The sequence below is a fragment of the Phoca vitulina genome, unplaced genomic scaffold (genome assembly GCF_004348235.1).
Source record: "Phoca vitulina isolate PV1807 unplaced genomic scaffold, GSC_HSeal_1.0 scaffold8, whole genome shotgun sequence".
Taxonomy (NCBI): domain Eukaryota; kingdom Metazoa; phylum Chordata; class Mammalia; order Carnivora; family Phocidae; genus Phoca; species Phoca vitulina.
The window spans coordinates 35609227-35626595 of record NW_022589711.1 but is presented as its reverse complement, the minus strand read 5'-3'; the positions used below and the strand labels follow the sequence as shown (position 1 = coordinate 35626595).

The 17369-nt window shown below is 38.2% G+C and overlaps 1 protein-coding gene across 5 annotated transcripts in view; it reads right to left on the bottom strand.

The window, feature by feature from the left end:
- Positions 1 to 8582: 8582 nt before the first annotated feature.
- SLC35A5 (solute carrier family 35 member A5) overlaps positions 8583 to 17369 on the bottom strand; it is a 20520-nt gene continuing 11733 nt past the window's right edge. For all 5 annotated transcript variants that reach the window (XM_032406539.1, XM_032406535.1, XM_032406538.1 and 2 more), the window contains exons 6-7: positions 11602 to 12382; positions 8583 to 10055 (exon numbers count right to left, since the gene is read on the bottom strand). In XM_032406539.1, the coding sequence (XP_032262430.1) occupies positions 9987 to 10055; positions 11602 to 12382 (850 nt within the window). In that variant the 3' untranslated portion in view covers positions 8583 to 9986. The remainder of the gene's footprint in view (positions 10056 to 11601; positions 12383 to 17369) is intronic.

The following is a 17369-nucleotide window of genomic DNA, read 5'->3' as shown; positions in this document are numbered from 1 at the left end:
TTACAGAATAATATTAGTAAAGTTCTAGCTGCCCACAACCAAAGAAAGACAACACTTTCTCATAACCTGAGATTACTTTTCACTGGCACTGAAATCATAATTAGCAATGTATCTGAACTCTCTTTCCTCCTGTGAGTGGGCCAAGAAGCCGTGAATCATCCATTTGCAGTGCTGTAGAATAAGCCATAGCTCAGCAAAGGGACTGAGACACATGCAGAGGAAAATGCCATTGGTAAATGTCCTCAAATCCTATAATCTGGAAAAACACAAAGTACATTTCAGTAAATGGGAAGATTAGACAATGAGCTCACCTGAATCTGTGTCTTCTGGGAGTACAGGTCGGGTCATTTGTAATCTGGGTATTTTGTTTTGTTTTGTTTTGTTTTTTAATGAAAGTACTTCCTTCCAAACAACAGCAACAAAAAAGACATAGTTTTTGAGAATTATTATGGAATTAGGGTATGCAGAAAGAAAAACACCCAGGAGAGTGAGGGAAACAAAGTTGCTGGTTGTCACAATGCACTTCCATGAATTTCCAGGAATTGTTTTTCACTGGAGAAATTGCAGAGCTCTGGGATTTCACTGGAGAAATTGCAGGGCAGAGAGATCCTTCTGCAGAGGCAGAGGGAGGCAGTCCAGACACAGTGGAATCGGTAGAACCCAGCTGGTCTCATTTTCTGGACTATATTTAACATTGAAGTTCACACCTTCTCAACTTCTAGAGCCTTGGTGATAAAAACAACTCAAGACCAGGGGGAATGATGGCTCAATGAGTACCAATTGATGATCTCAGTATTCAATAATGTATGGAAATTCCAGAAAAAGAGAAGCTTCTTGAAAAGGACCCCTGTCTGTTTTTCTGCCACCACTAACTCCCCTTTCCCTGCAGGATTGCTTTCCTTGCCTTCTTTCTCCTCCTTGGCTGCTCTGTACTTAATGGTTTGGGGGTGCAGATAGTGGGGTGTGGTTGATGAGTACTCTGAACTTCATGACAAAATTAAGCACAGTTAAATGCTAACTATGTCTCTTCAGTTCTCTCAAAGTTGGTGCAAATCGCCCAAAGCCAAACTTTCTCTTAGTTTTGTACATGTTATTAAGAACTCAGGAACCAAGGTTAGGGCAGTGAGAGGCAAAGGGTCAGGTGTCATAGAATTCAAGGGTGCCATAAAATGGCCACCGGACTTGGGAAAATAGCTGGTCCTCACTCTGCCACAGACTGACCTGTGTGACCTGAGGTGAGTCATTTTACCTTTGGGACTCAGTACCTCATCTACAAAATGAGAGAGTAGGAATAGATATCTAAGTTATCATCTAACTCCATGGTATTTATGAATCTTTCTTGGCCTGTAGGGAGAAGGATACTAAACTCAGAGGTTTCCTCTGATTGAACTAATGTTAAATTTATAGAGAACCCAGACTTCATAGTTCAGATTCCAGTTCCAGGTTTTCATGGGAATGGGGAAATGTATTGAATAACTTCTTTCCAATATGGTGCACTGCTGCAGCTGGACCCAATGGGCTCATAACCTCTAACACAGAAACCCTCATCATCTCCATATAGCTAGACTGGAGCCTCCAATGACATTCAGGCTGGCAAAGACTGAGCATCCTGAACACTGATGAAGTCCCTCCGATAAGGCATACGCTTGCTCTCCAACACAATTTCCTAATGTGGCGACCACAGGCATCACCTCTCTGATATCCTGAAGCCTGGACAAACTGGGATGTCCCTGGACAGGCTGCAGAGAACTTAAATAATAGCACTTTACTTCTAGAAAGAGTGATTCCCCATTCCTCCAATCTATGGGTTGATACATGTGGCAAAGATGCTGCATGAAGGGAGGGGGTGATTTCGAGTAAGTAAAACTGACCCTGGGAAAAATTTTCTTTGGCTTTCCACCTCCTCCATAAGAATCTTTTTCCTCTCTCCTGGGCCTTTTCCCTTTTCCAGCCACTTTCCCATGACCCATTCTGGCTCAGAGATGGCTACAACTGATGAGGCATAACTGATAGGCTAAAGGTGCCACCCTTTCCAAGAATATCTACAATGCAAAGGGAAATCCTTGAGGGAGAGAGACAGGGAACAAACCACTTCTGGAAGATTGCCAATCCCTGGAAGCAAGCCTCACTTTCCTTCCCAAAAATGTTAGAGAAAGAATAATTTCCTCCTGCAGACTTCACCACCATTCCATTTGTCTCCTTCAGTGCTCTTTTCTATCTTTAGCTTACTTCTTTGTGATGAACACTCTTTAGAGAGCCAAAGTAGGGTAGGGTAGGCAGAGGCTGGAATACTCCCAAATTCGGCAAGACCTGATCCACAACAGCTGAAAGCCTTGATGTATGCAAAGAACCATCTGGTCATTCTGGTTCTTAATCCAAGACACTAGCTTGTAGATTAGACTCAAGTTATATGGTGACTCAAACATTTATTGTATTTATACTATTTTCTCTGTAGTCTCCTAGAAACCAGGAATATAAAACAGGAAAAAAAATTTCCCTGCACAGAAGCTCATAGACTAGTTGAGAATAGTCATATGCACAGTTAATTATAAAATACTGTGTATGGATAATCAATATTGGGTCCTCATGTGGGGGGGGGTATGGGGTGCAGAGGGAACCAAGGAGAGATGAGTGGTGATAGTTCTTCAGTCTTTTGGAGTCTAGAATTATAAACTGCTCTTCCTGTCAAGTCCACATGATGTGAGCAAGTGCCTCATATTGACTCCATTGTCACCATGGTCAAGGGCTTCGGATACTCACAGTGCAAGCACTGCCTCTCCTGGGAACTTCTTCCCTCTCCCAGATTTAAGAAGTTGTCTAGATATCCATGGGAAGATGGTGGCATTAATTCATTTGTAAACACCACTTTCCCTGAAATAAACCAAAATGGACAAAAAGTAGTGAATTTATAGAAGAAAACTTCATCAAAATTGAAACTAGGGAATGGCCTTAATCTTATAGCATGAACTCTGAGTAATGTGTGCCTATTTACCATCCCCAACTTGGGGAAACTTGGCAAGAGGAAAGATAAGGAATACACTTGTAGTCCATTGCCTATGCAAGGGTCAGCTGTTGAGAGGCCAAAGATAGGTGACATGGCTGTGTCCTTACATTCCCCCTTCTGACTCATCTAGCTTCCTAATTGGAGGAAGGAGGCTTGGGGGTGAGGGTGTATATATGGAGGACAGAGTTGGTTTACAGCTAGGCTTGGAAATGCTTTATCTTTATCTCTGGGGAGATAAGGATGTCTGGTTTTTGACCCTTGGCCAAGATTACAGCAGTGGGATTTATGATGTGCTGTTTAAAGTCTGGGACTACTCTGGTGATCCCTAGGGTCAGTTTCTTTAATGATGGTTTCCAACTGGCCTAAGGATTAAGTAAATCCAGCTGATTACATAGCCAGCGAGGCATAAAAATCCTGGAAAATTCTGCTTTGAGCTCTCCCAAAGTCAAGATTCCTCACACAGATCTTGGTAGTTCAGGCAGGAGACAGTGGAGACAGTGTGGTCTGTATGAACTGATGAGAACCCTGCGGAGTGTAGTCATGAGCTCTCTCTTGGATTGCCAATGTCTACGTTCTCCTTTTCTTGCTGCACTGTATCCTTGGCCTTTAAATAAAAGTGTACTGTGTGGAGTCTGGTGAGTCCTTTCAAATGTATGAACTTGGGAAATCTTTGCAGGGTGGTATGTTATGTATATATGTATGTATGTGTGTGTGTATAGATATTTAAGTATGTATTTGTATACATATATGTGCATATATAAAAATTCATAAAATATAAAATATAGCATTTTATATAGCGTATTAGATGTATATAGGGTATTAAATATAACATATATAATATTATATGATATAGAAGTATACAATATAAACATTCTAGCAGTAAATTTCACAGCTGTAGAGAAAGTTTGTGTGCTACTTTCAAGGCACTTCGCTTAACCTGACTTCTTAACCAAAGCAGGGTGCTCCACCTAAAACAGAGGAATAAACTAAAACTCCAAGTGACACCCCCTCCTCACAGACAGGAGACAGTTTTCCCTCATCTTTATGGAACTGGCCCTCAAAGCAGAAGTTTCAACCTATAAGAAAAGCATCATCTACAAAATTCCCTCATTGCAATTTTCTACGGTCCCGGCTTCCTAGTATCCAGGCAAAGAGCAATTAGGTAAAGGAGATTCTACCTATGCCATTTTGTGGCAAATATGTGGCATATATTTAGCTCAGAGTGTTAAACTTTGTTTAAAGAGGAGTACACAGAAACCTTAAAGAAAGGACCCATACAATAGGCGTTCAATCACCTAGGCTTAGAACACAGTTCACCTATAGAAGAAAGAAAAAATACACAAACACACGTCCATACACAATAAAATAGCAGGGAAACATTTAACTTCTTGCAACACTAAATGATAAGAAAGAGATTTCTGATAATAAAAAAAGGTGACTCAAGAAATATTTTCCAGACAAGCTGTTATTCATGTTAAATGACTATAGAAAGTAATAAAAAAATGTAAAACCTGTTTGAGCAATATGACTAGAAAAAGTGTTGTTAGTAAATAATTGCTAGATGCTAAAACAAACAAACAAACAACCCAAAACCTCAGAAAGTGTATCAGCCAAAAGCCCTTTCAGAAGAGAAATATCTATTTCGTGGCAGCTTCCAGCTGAGAGATAAATTAGCATTAAAAAGTTATGAATGAGGAAATTATGTCATGAACAAATTAAGTTTAATTAGCTGTGATAATTGGGATTACTATTAATTCTTGAAAGAAAAGGTACAAAACAACAAAAAAATTGAATGAAAAATTTTACCATGCCTATGACAGCATTAATTCCAAAAGGAATCAATCACTATTTTATGTCCCCACTAAGAGAGCACACTGTCAATTAAACATATTATTTTTCACAACTTAGAATTTTTACTTTGTATTTCTTCAAAGAGCTCTTAAAGACGAATGTACCATTTTCTGGTTACATAAAAAGGGAAACTGTAACTTAAATTAATTAAGCTATTTCTAAAACATCTTCCCATTTTGAGCCAAAAATCTTTTGAATCACTTTCTGGCGCAGAGCTGCAGATGTCTGAGGTTTTCCAGAGTTCTCTGCGCCCTTGAGAGAACTGATGATGATGCAGCATTTCTTAAGTTTCTCTGTCGCCAGTACTTTCAAAAACTTTCAAGCTATTGACACCCATTTTGTAAAATGTAATACTGGCATGTTCCTGATCTTACCAGGAGGTCTCATTGGAAGATTTTCAGACAACAACCAGGACTCTTATCCTCTCCTCAAATGGTTTGGCTTTTTTTGGGGGGGGAGGGGGTGAGGGAAAGAGAGAGAATCTTAAATGAGCTCCACACCCAGCATAGAGCCCTACATGGGGCTCGTTCTCACAACACTGAGATCATGATCTGAGCCGAAGTCAAGTGTTGATGCTTAACCGACTAAGCCACCCAGGCGCCCTTCTCCTCAAATGGTTTTTAAGTGGTTTGTTGACTGAAACATTGTCCAGTCACACCAAATACCTGCACATGCAAGCAAAGACAACTTCATCATTATGCTGCAAGACAGTAGCTATTTTAACCTGCCATTGCTTAAGGCATTCCAATTTTAAAGACGGTAATGTGAAAACATAGGAGTCTTAGAGTAGATAAAATATAGTATAGCAGACCTGGATAAAATTCTCGAGTTTATTAGGAAAAACTGGGAGTTGGGAGGAAACATAATATCCTAAGTTCCTCATCTCTTAGTGAAAGGAGTTGATGACTGTATTTTAATTTTTCAAATTGATAAATTTATAAATAAGGTTCTAAATTTGCTTTCTTAAATGTAAAAGTAATGGTGATGAAATAGATTAGAAAGTTAAGTGGAATAAATGTCAAATATTACAAGAAACTTTCAGACTGGTTCAAAATATCAAACCAATACCAACTTTCTCAAAAAAGTTATTGCATACTAAAGGACCAGCCAAATTACACTTAATAATTCAATAAAAATATGCAAACAACAGAAAGAATACAGATCTCATTTTCTAATCAAGTGTATGAAAACCAGGAATTAAAAGTATGAATAAAAACCTCAATCCCACAGCCCTTGACTCAAAACAGATTAGTTAGAAAATGATGACAATACCATATTTTAAAGTCTTTGGGGATTGGCCTAGTATGTACTTACTCCAGGAAACATTTCTACTAGTTATAAAAATGTTCATTGAAAAACAATAAATGTATTTCAAGTACATGAGATGGAAAAAGAACATAAAACAAATCTTAGAAAAATGGAACATAAAAGAAATGTCAATAAAATAAAAATTAGAAACTGCTTGTTAACTTATTTTAAAAAGAACGATAGTGAAGCCATTCACACACACAAAACTAAGCAAATAGAACTATAGTAACAGAAGAAATTAAAAGAATTTTGAGAATGATTCAAAAATTCCCATGCAAATAAACTTGAAAATCTGGATGATTTTTTAGCAAAATATAAATGACAGAGAGGACCCAGAGTGGGACAAGGAGTAAATAGAGAATGTTGGGGGGGGGGGGAAGGGCTCAAAAAGTGCCAAGCCTAGGCAATTCTATTGGAGAGTTCTTTCAAAACTTTAGGGAACACATAAAGCTGACGTTTTAAAAATCTTTCCAGGGCACCGAGGCCAATGGGAGTTGGCAGCTTGACCCACACCACATCCGTATGGGATTGTCAGGGACATGGGCTGATAAATCCCAGCAGGATTAAATGCATTACTAGCAATGTCAGCAGGTTTCAGTTATCTTGGCAGAAGATAGGATGGTGTTTGAAGCAAGTAAAATAGCAAGTGAGGGCACATGTTCTGCAGGTCGTTAAGGGATTTATTGTGATTTTATTTGAGCAAAACAACCCCTTCTCACTATATTCATATTTGAATTGAAAGTTTATTGCTTTTATAGCTATGTTTCTATTTTAATTTGCAAATTTGTTTTGGTTTTCATATAAAAACTATAAGCAAGGAAGTTTATACTTCATATTACGTTTGTATGAGTTTAAATAACAGCAAAGGAGAAAAAGGCCAACACAGATCTGTGAGAAAAAAAATTTTTTTTTTCTCTTAGAAGAGGAATATATATTACTCAATTTCAGAAAGTCAGCTGTAAGTGTTAGAGAAGGAAAGCCACTGTCTTTGAGTTTGGCTTTCTCTGCCTCTTCTCCACACTGGAGTGGTAAGAGTTGGTGGGAAAAATCAGGACTTACATAAAAGGGAAAAGAGCCAAGGAGGACCTGGCCTGTGTTAGGTCAAGCGTGTTGGGCTGTTCGGAGAAGCGCAGGGATGCCCTGCAGCTCCAGAGTCTCGTCCAGCTCACATGCAACAGGACTTCCACATGGGGGCTGAGAGGCAGGCTTCAGAGCTGTAAACAAAGGAATCTGGCCATGAGTCTCCTCTGCATGTGGACCATGAAGACCTATGCCAGTAGGACACAGCTGGCCAAGGACTTGGGATCCTGGGTCTAGGCCATCTTTCCCACTACAAGCAGCATCCACATCCTGCTTCCCCTCAGGATTAAGCACACTGCTGGACCTAAGTTTGGTCCTGGGGCCAGTGACAGAGGTGGAACCAGGCTGCTGCAGGCCCAACCAAAGGCTATTCAGAAACTATGAAGCAAGCAGATTCAGCACATCAGTTGTAGGTCATAACTGCTTAGAAGGGCATCTAAAAATTAGAAGGGACTTCAGAAATAGGTCAACTTCTATACCAATGAAGGAATGTCTTCTAAAACAACCTGATGGTACAACCTCTCCCTGAAAACTTCAGCGATCGAGAATTCACTACTACGCTCTACCACTCTTCAGGACCTTTTCTACTGTTGAAAAGAACCATTTGTTAGGAGTGTCTTGCTTATAAGGAAAGAATAACCGTCACCCTGTAACTTTCACTGTAATTTGGTTCTTTAGAGTAGGAAAGACTACTTCTTTTTCCACATGACAATTGTTCTTCTCCCCAGGTTATACACTTGACTCTAAGAGCACTTGAGATGATAAGCTATGGTTTCGGGACCTCTCACCTTCCAGTGATTCTCTTTTTAAAGCATTAGTGCCCACAAAGTACTACAGCGCGTCCACACCAGAACTTTACATTTTAGTTCCAGTTTTCATTATCCTATTAATTGGTCAGTTAACACAAGTAAAGCTGTAATTACAAATAAAGTTGTTGTAAATAAGAAAATCAAGCTCCATGAACTAGTGAAATCTGCTATTTAATGTATGTATTTAACGTAGGCAATACCTTTGCCAATAATATTGTTGTAATTTTTTCTGTTCCATAAGATAGATGTTTTTATATATTATAGTTCCTAAAAGTGAGGTCTTTCTATACTTGATTTCCTTACCTTTAAAATGAATTGCCATAATGAGGTAATCTCCCTCTTTCACAACATGGAGGGGTATACCTATGATAAGGTGATTCTCAGTTTTGCTATTCTCAGAAGTCAAGATCTATGGAAAAAGAAAGTTTTAAAAGTTGTTTGGATTTCTTGCCGCCTCCATTTTTTGAAATGAAAATGCAAAGAACCCCGTGTCCCACTTCACATGACAATGATGACTCAAGGTACAGGTTTAATAATTATTTTATTTATAAATTTCCACCAATTCTTGCCTGTCATATTATTCCAGATATCACAGATGGATTATTTACACTATTATCACATGTTCATCTGCATGAAAATTAGGGGAAAGAAGAGATGTACAGACTGCATGAAAATGACACCTTAAAGTTCACATCTACAGTGTAGTGCTCTATAAACATACAGGCCTCTGAGCTAGGCCTGTCTTATCGCCATCTAGCTGCATGACCTTGGGCAAGTCACTTCTGTTTTCTCACTTTTAAATTATCTTCACCTTACTTCTCTACCTCATACTTAATTGGCTGCATGCAAAAATACCTTGAAAAATATCATGCATTTGAAGTGTCAATATTATTACTGTACTTTATTATGATGTTTCCTTGTTTTAGAGTAATACTATTAATGTTTCAGTGAAAGTCATTTGTTTGCAAAGTGACCCTCTTAAAAGGAACTCTCAGGCATTAATCTTACTGACAGTCTGTTATGATTCTGAAGCCAGTGTCTCAATTCTTAGGAATAGGGTATGATAGTAAGAATATAACAATCATTAAGTTCTAATTAATAACTAATACAGTGAAATGGCTTTAGTTCTTTAAAATCTAATAATCCAAGAGTAATGAGGTCCAACTGAGGAGGAAAAAATCCACTGTGGCTTGTTTAAATGATTTAAAATCCAAGTGAGAATCGTGGTAATTGGGAACCAACTTTTACCTAATTGAAGCTTATTTGTATAGAAAGACATCAAAAGATAATCACTGAAAATCAAATTCCCTATGAATTTCTAAAAATTAAAATTCTAACATTTTCTTTCTGAAAAATTGCTTCTTTGGCAAAACATTTGGTACAGATTACACTGCCCTCAAATCAACGTTGGTCCAGATGGTAAGGTCCTGCCACCAAACTTCTTAGAAAGAGTCACATTGCTTTTTAACTGCAAAGTGAATATCTCCAGGACTTCAAAATTCAAGGGACAACCTAGGTGATATTTATAATGATACATAAGGAAAGACTTTAGAATGCAGAATGGAACTACATAATTGTGAGTATCTGGCAAACTGATCGCTATTTGTGTATTTATAAGGTACAGCCAACGTGATTATTACAAGTTTTTTGGAACCCTGGAGGACAAGGAAGATAACCTGGGAATGTGTCTTGTCGATTTACCAAGTACCATTAATTCAGTCTCCATACTATTACTCCCATGTCAGTTCCTTAGAATGTTTTAGCCTTTGGGTACTCTAAGCCTTGGATGGAACTGTTTAGGGAGTGGTTACATATATGCAAAGAGTATAATGCTTTAGAAATGTTCTTGTTTATCAAAGTGAAAAGATAAATATTACACATGCTGAAAATGTGAAAATAAGGTTTCTGAGAGCTGCCAATCATTTGGGTACCAATTAGAAAGTATCTTCATCTGACTCAATATCACTTTTCGGTTTGGTAAGTCTTTCCAGTTCTTCTCCATCCTAAAAGGAAATATGAAATCAGTAATTACTTTAAAACACTAGAAATATACCATTTTTAATGATTACTAAGGAGAAACCCTACTGGCAAATTTATTTCATTAAACTACAACTATAATCTAGTCAAATGAAATTAGGTAAATACTTATGTTCTTGGAAAGCTAATTTTAGACACACAATGAGATCACAAAAAGTCGACATGCATCTCAGTACTTGAATTTCAAAACTAACAACCAGAACACAGTAAGGAGCACCCTCTGCTGGTCTTGAAGGGAAGTAACTAGTGGCTGGAGAAACAAGTATGAACTAGGCCCTTACCTAAAATCGGTATTTTTTTTTTACCTAAAAATTAGGGCAAGCACTGTTATCAGACCATTGGAAAAGAATACAGGACTTTTGAAACTGTACTCTGGCTGAGATCAGGGCATTTGAGACCCACCCTCCTAATTTCTTCATCTTAAGAATCTGTTCTGTCTCTACTTCAGAGACATTACTGATGGAAGCTCCACCACGAACTAATAGGCAAGAGATCATTTTTGTGAAGTACTTAGTATTTTTTTTTAAAAGATTTTAATTATTTGACAGAGAGAGAGAGCACAAGTAGGCAGAGCAGCAGGCAGAGGGAGAGGGAGAAGCAGACTCCCCGCTGAGCGGGGAGCCTGACACAGGACTCGATCCCAGGACCCTGGGATCATGACCTGAGCCGAAGGCAGACGCTTAACGACTGAGACACCCAGGCACCCGAAGTACTTAATATTTTGTATGTTCATGAAAATTTTAAGTTTAAAGCTAGTTAGAGGAGTTTATTTCTTTTAAACATATATCTAACTCCTTACTTGAATCTCCAAAAGACCATTATTAATCTGCTAATACCATGACTGACAGACCTTCCTAGAAGAATTATAAGCAACTGGCAGAATACTACTAGAAAAAAATTTTTCTCTTATGAAGATCCTTTTGAAAACCACCTTCTTAATGAGATAAGGCCTGCCCCTCTGGCACACTGGGGTTCATGAGTAACTCAGGGAAAATCAAGGAGCCAGGACTTCCACTTATATTTAACAAGACTGACTCATGTCAAAGACCAACTTTTATTATGAATGAGGCATATTTCCCGACTATGGTGGGCTGCAAAGAATAATGGACTAGGAGTCAAACCTCATGGGTTAAGTATAGTTTTTTTTTTTTTTTTACGTACTATCTATAACCACTTAGCCTCTCTGAGTCCGTTTATTCATTTACCAAACTAGAAAGACTGGACAAGATAACCTGTGGGACATCTCTCAGCTCTGTGGCTCTAGAACATTCTAAGATACAACTAACACGTATGGTCCTCAAGACTGTGGTTTATGCTCTTTTTCGACCCCTTACAGCATTATCACGAGCCCTTGCACACCAAAGTCCAATGAATGTTTGTTGAATAATTTTTAAAAGTCACAGAAATCCAATACATCCTTTGCAAAATAAGCACTGACCAATTTCTCTTCTTGTATAACCATGTGCTGACTTTGGGAAGAACAGGCAAAAGGCAGCATCCTCACAAACTTACCCCACTGGAGCGCTCCCAGAGACTGCCACTTAGATCTCGGACTCTTTCTTGCCTAGGTGTGAACTCCAGACCTGGAGGCTTGCTGGCTTTGTAAATAAATATGGAGAGCAGAACTGAGGGCGCTTCTAAGAAAAACTGCAGGGAGGGCCTGAAGTCAAAGACCAGGACAGACACCGTTGTGATGATGACAGTGGTGACCTGGGCCATCAAGACGTGGAACATGTTATCCAGGAACTTGAGAATAAAAGCCACCGAGAGGCCCTGCAATGCAGTCACAAAAATGAGAGCGACTGAAAACACGTTGTGGCCATAGAAGACCCCGCAGTTCTTAATCTGATCACGGTTACTGCTCTGAAGGCCCAGCGTCAGTCCGTTAAAAAGAATGCCAAAGAAATAGAGTTTGCTGTTCTGTATGAAGATGCTTTCAGCGAGCTGGTTCCCCTCCTTCAGTATCTTTTCATTATAGATATTGGCCATTGAAGAAATAAAACACTGGACTATAATAAGCACATGGCCCAAGCCGAGATGGATGTGACTAAAAACCACAGTTGTGGTGTTCCACTTAGCTTCAGGAAAAGTCCATGCCTTTGCTGTGCAATGGCCTTTTCTGGGGCACTCGCTCCTGAAAAGGAGGCAGGCATTGGATGGGCTGAAGAAGGCATCATGATGAAATCCATGTCCTGCCAGGTTATGCTGTGAAGTCTCCGTCCCGGCAGTAAGGGCCACAATAGACAAGAACAGAATCAAGAGGGAAGCCCATTGTATCCAGCTTAGATGCCTCCTATTCAAAGAGGAAAAACAAGATTTTACTACTGTTCCCCCCTACTCCTTTCCCATATCGACTGTTCCTACTGAAAACTCAGATGCTTAAGTACTTGGTTGAATAAACTGTACCCAGTTTTTGCTAGCATTCCCAATTCAAGTTCAAAGGAAACCCGTTGGTGTCTCTGGTGCTTAAGCATGATATTTTTATTCACCTTTGTAATAAATTGTCCCTTAATGCCATTCAGTCACTTCTCCTCATTGTTAAGTTTCCTTTTAACTTTAGATTCAACTAAGTCTCCTTTTTACCTCCAGAGCTGATCGTAGACCTTTGTTAACAATAATTTTTTACTTTGCTGTGAAGTAAGTATGGCAGATTCTCAATCTGATTTCCATGAACCTGAATTTGGAGCCTTATAAATCCACAAATCCTTGCAGTAGGTGCCAAATCTTCTATACAGGTGAATTCTTGGCCCTGCCCCCACCAATCCCATGAGACCCTTCAAAGCTGTCAAATTTCAAAGGTGTTCATGACCCAGAAAAGATTTAAGGAGGGAGCCTGCTCCTAGATCCGTGGCTTAATCATAAAAGAATTTTACAGTAAACTACTGTTTCGGACAGTAAGGAAAAAAGTATTTTTAGTGTTTCAGTTTACAAAGTCTCAACAATGCTTTATTTCTTTACTTTTTTGCCTAACCACAAACTTGTATGATACAGAAGACATGCTTTATTGTCAATCTATTTGTGGATTCATTCAGTTCAACAGACATTTAAATAAGCAGCTACAATGTGCCAGGCTACTATGAGTCTGGGGAGATAAGACTTGATCTCCATCCCCAAGGAATTTACACTTTAATAGGGGAAGAACCTTGAAACTAAACAATGCAAACGTAATGTGTGACAAGCGATACACAGAACAATTGGGGCACAATAAGAAAGGAACCTTGAGTCTGTAAATGGGAGTCAGATGTTGTTTCAAAGAAAAAATGACACTTGAGGTGAAACATGAAAAATAAACTGAAATTTGCCAGGTGAAATGGCATTTGGCGATATATCCAGGCAGAGAGAAGAGTCTATACAAAGGCAACAAGAATGTACAATGCTGACTAAGGAAAGAGGAGCAGCTGACTCAGGTTGGGGTAGATACGGAGATCTGAAGGAGAACAAAATCTTCAAGTTTAAAGATCAATTAGTCAGATGAAGAGGGAACACACACACACACACACACACACACACACACACACAGAATATAAGCAAAGGAAGAAGTGTAAAGCAAAAGGTAAGAAATGGAAGTTACAAGAACTTTGGAGCATTTACTGGACACCTACTATGGGTCAGGCAATTTCTGTTCTAAGGAAGGAAAGAGTGCTCTGAGAGGTTAATGGACTTCCCTAAGGTCACATATTTATGAAAGAGCAAGGAAGGGATCTGAGCCATGGTTTGAATGTCTTCCTTTTGGACCAACGTGCCTCTCAAGTACAATGAGTTCCCAAGGTGCATATATAGGGAGAGGTGTCTGATTTCACCAATGCTTCCATAGAGCTTCATGAATTAAAATTTTATGTGCACAGACCAGCCTAGATAGCAGCACACACGTGCACACTATCATGTCTTCTCATGTATACTTTCAAATAACCAGATCTAGCGTTTAGTTATGAGGCTAGCATAGCCCTAAGCCATGAGGTCAGAACCTGTGTACTAATCACATAAATTTCTAAAGATGCAGATGGTATGCAATAAGTGGTAGAAAGCAAATTGATTGGAAACAGAAAAGACAGATGAAAAGTATATGCCCAACTTATAAAAATCATTATATAACCGATTATTGGACATCAAGACAAATATAATATATAATTATATATAATATAATCTATAATTCCTTTAGAAGTTTTCAATTCTGACAGCTACAGATTTTCCACTAATACTGACACTGAGAAAAAAGAACCTAATTAAACAAAGCCTTATCCAAGTTAATCGGTACCACTGCAAATATTGCTCATTCAAGGTAATGTTCTAGAAGAAGGGAAAAATTATTAAGGGTTAGGCTGAAAATGGTAGATTTTCAGCAAAGAAAATAAAGCTTAATAAATTATCCCATAAAGTCAGCTGAGGATAGGTGCTCTTATAAATAACTGTGCATGAAAGAATTCCCACAGTTTAGTGAATGCAACAGTAGAAACTCACCTAACTGATCTCTCCACTACCCTAGTAAACAAACCATTCGGATTGCTGATTAGAGCTGAACGCTTACAGCTAGAAGGCCACTCTACCTGAGCGCTTCTGCTTCCAAATGACCTCCATGCTCACAAAGAGTCTCTGCTCCTGTGCTTTTGCCAGGTGACCTCATTATTGTAATTAGATATTTAATGATTACATAAATGATAAATTATGAAAAAAAGAAAAGGATTGCTCTTTTTATGAAAAGTTGAATGCTTTGGAAGATTAATTAAAGGCAAATTACTCGCAAGATTAACCTGCCTTCAAACTGGGTGCAAATGAGCTAATTATAAGATTAGGAAATAAATAATAAAAATCTACAATAATCTACACTAAAAGTATTTTTAAGAACTTGTTCTACTTTAAAGAAACTAAAACCAGAAAGCATGGATGATGTATAATGAATGTAGTTTCAAGAAAGAAGCCAAAAAAAACTCCAATCAGCAAATCCCACACATTTCAAAGGAAAGGCCTGAGCTCTTCAAAACATTGATGGACATTTACACATCTTAAGCTGTTTAAAGTATGTGTTTTTTTTTTTAATGATTCACCACTTTGAGTTTTCCTAATAACTCAAAAATTAAGTCCAAATTGTGTTAGATAAGAGCATCTCTACCATATTTGGTGACAGTAAAACAGGGCAGAACACGAAAATAAAGTGGAAAGACTCACAGGACTTTAAAAAAAATTGTACATAAAACATTTCTTAGTAGCACAGAGAGTGACCAGTGGCATATTTATAACAGGAAATTATAAAAAAGAGTTATCAAGTGAATGATTTTGAAGAAATGCTTGTACCAGTGAGTGGCACTTTTTTTTTTCTTTTGCTTATGTGGAGAGTAACTAAATGTTACCATAACTTCTAAGACACCCATCATGTGTCAAAATGTTTTTCATTGATTTTTTTTTCCCAACAGCTTCCTTTTGAAGATATCAGAGAAATTTATATACATTTTTTAGATAAAAGTGCTTGTTTGGTTATCTTTTGCCCCCAGACCTCAATGTTCAGGTTGATACTACTATTTCCTAAAGTCTAATTAAACAAGATAGTACAACTTTGCCAAGCCTTAAGAGCAAACCAGTAAGGCTCCAAGGCATAATGCCTGCCACCAGTTCCCACTGTGGACCAGTGGCTATACTTCAAGGAACAAATCTACACATTCACATGGGGTTTCTCTTGAACATCCGGTAAGATATTTGATTGGTGCTATTTTTCTTTCTACCACTTTCAAATTCTTCCAACTAATTCTTGCATTAGTCACTGGTCTTTTTTCCTACCTGTGTAGCCTTATACTCTTTGTATGAGAAAGGTATTTGATGGCTCTGCTAGAGTCAAGTATAAGACAACAGCTTTAATATTCTAAACGTAGGGGGCTGGGGGGATAGGGTAACAGGGGGATGGGCATTAAGGAGAACACATGATATAATGAGCACTGGGTGTTATATACAACTTGAATTCTACCTCTGAAACTAATAATATACTATATGTTAACTAATTGAATTTAAATTAAAAATATTCTAAATGTAAAATGAGTTATTTATGGCAAACACATTAAGAATATGTAATAAGACTCAAGCTGCTACTCCTGGGTCAAAATTTTATTGTTAAGGGCAAAAGAACATTAAATGGTTCACAAAGAGTAGACGAATAAGGAAAACCAAACTAACAACATATGCCACCAACGACAAAAAGATCAAAATAGAACAAAGTTGATTTAAAATTTAATAATAGATAATACAGTACTTGGAAGACATTCTCATAAAAGACAGTATTAGATTTATTATATTCTTTTAGCAATATTAAAAGTAGCTTCAGTGCTGATTTGTGAAATCAGTCAAATTAAGACCCTCTCTAGGAGCTAAGTTAGTGCCTGCAAAAATAATAAAAATGGAGTGATTTTATTGTCTATTTAATTAACTTCGAAGGATTCAAAACAGAGATATTAACAACAAAGCAAATACATATCTAAGAATATTACTGCTCTGAATATTAAGAGGTAAAATATGGGCAAAACCTTCTTGGAACTTTAGTTCGTAACGTTATTATTAAAACTAGCAACAATATAACAATGTTATTATAATTAAGTTTACAGTATAATTAGATTTAGATTTGGTTATGCTAAGAACTAACTTTCTTAATATAAATAGTTAAATGCTTAAAAATTTAAGAGGGCCATCTCTGCCCGTGTGCTAGCTGTCTTAGCCTGACAGGGGCAGTTCACTTTGAGTTGGTCCCTCTGCCTCTAACCCTGCCGCCCCACATGCTCCCTCCCCTGTGGTCAAAGCCACCTAAATGCTGCAAAATGCCTGGTGGCTCTGGGCCCTGGGCACAGACTCAGCTTGGGATGAATCTCCTGATGAACCGGGACAATACCTCCTGCCTCCTGGGGTTGTTGTGGAGTTAAGCCTAGATAGGGGAAAGGCCCTCAGCTCAGCCCTTGGCCCAGCCCTTGGCCCTGAGGAGTCTATTGTGTTATCTTCTCACTGTCCAGCTGAAAGCCTGCCTGCCCTGTTGCCTACAAACCAGTCAGGCCATCCCTGGATAAGGCCTTTCTGAGAGGCCCTGACCTCTGAGCCACAGCTCATGCTTTGGAGTAAATTAAAACAAACAAACAAAAATAAAAAAAAATATTATATACAATTAAGGGCACAGCTAGAGCTATGGGCCAATTCCAAATCTGGCAATACATATTTTATATATTTTTGCTCTGGCAAATTCAATTTTAAATTGATATAATCTTGACACAATACTTATGTATTGTTTTTTTTTTTTTTTTTTTTTTTTTTTT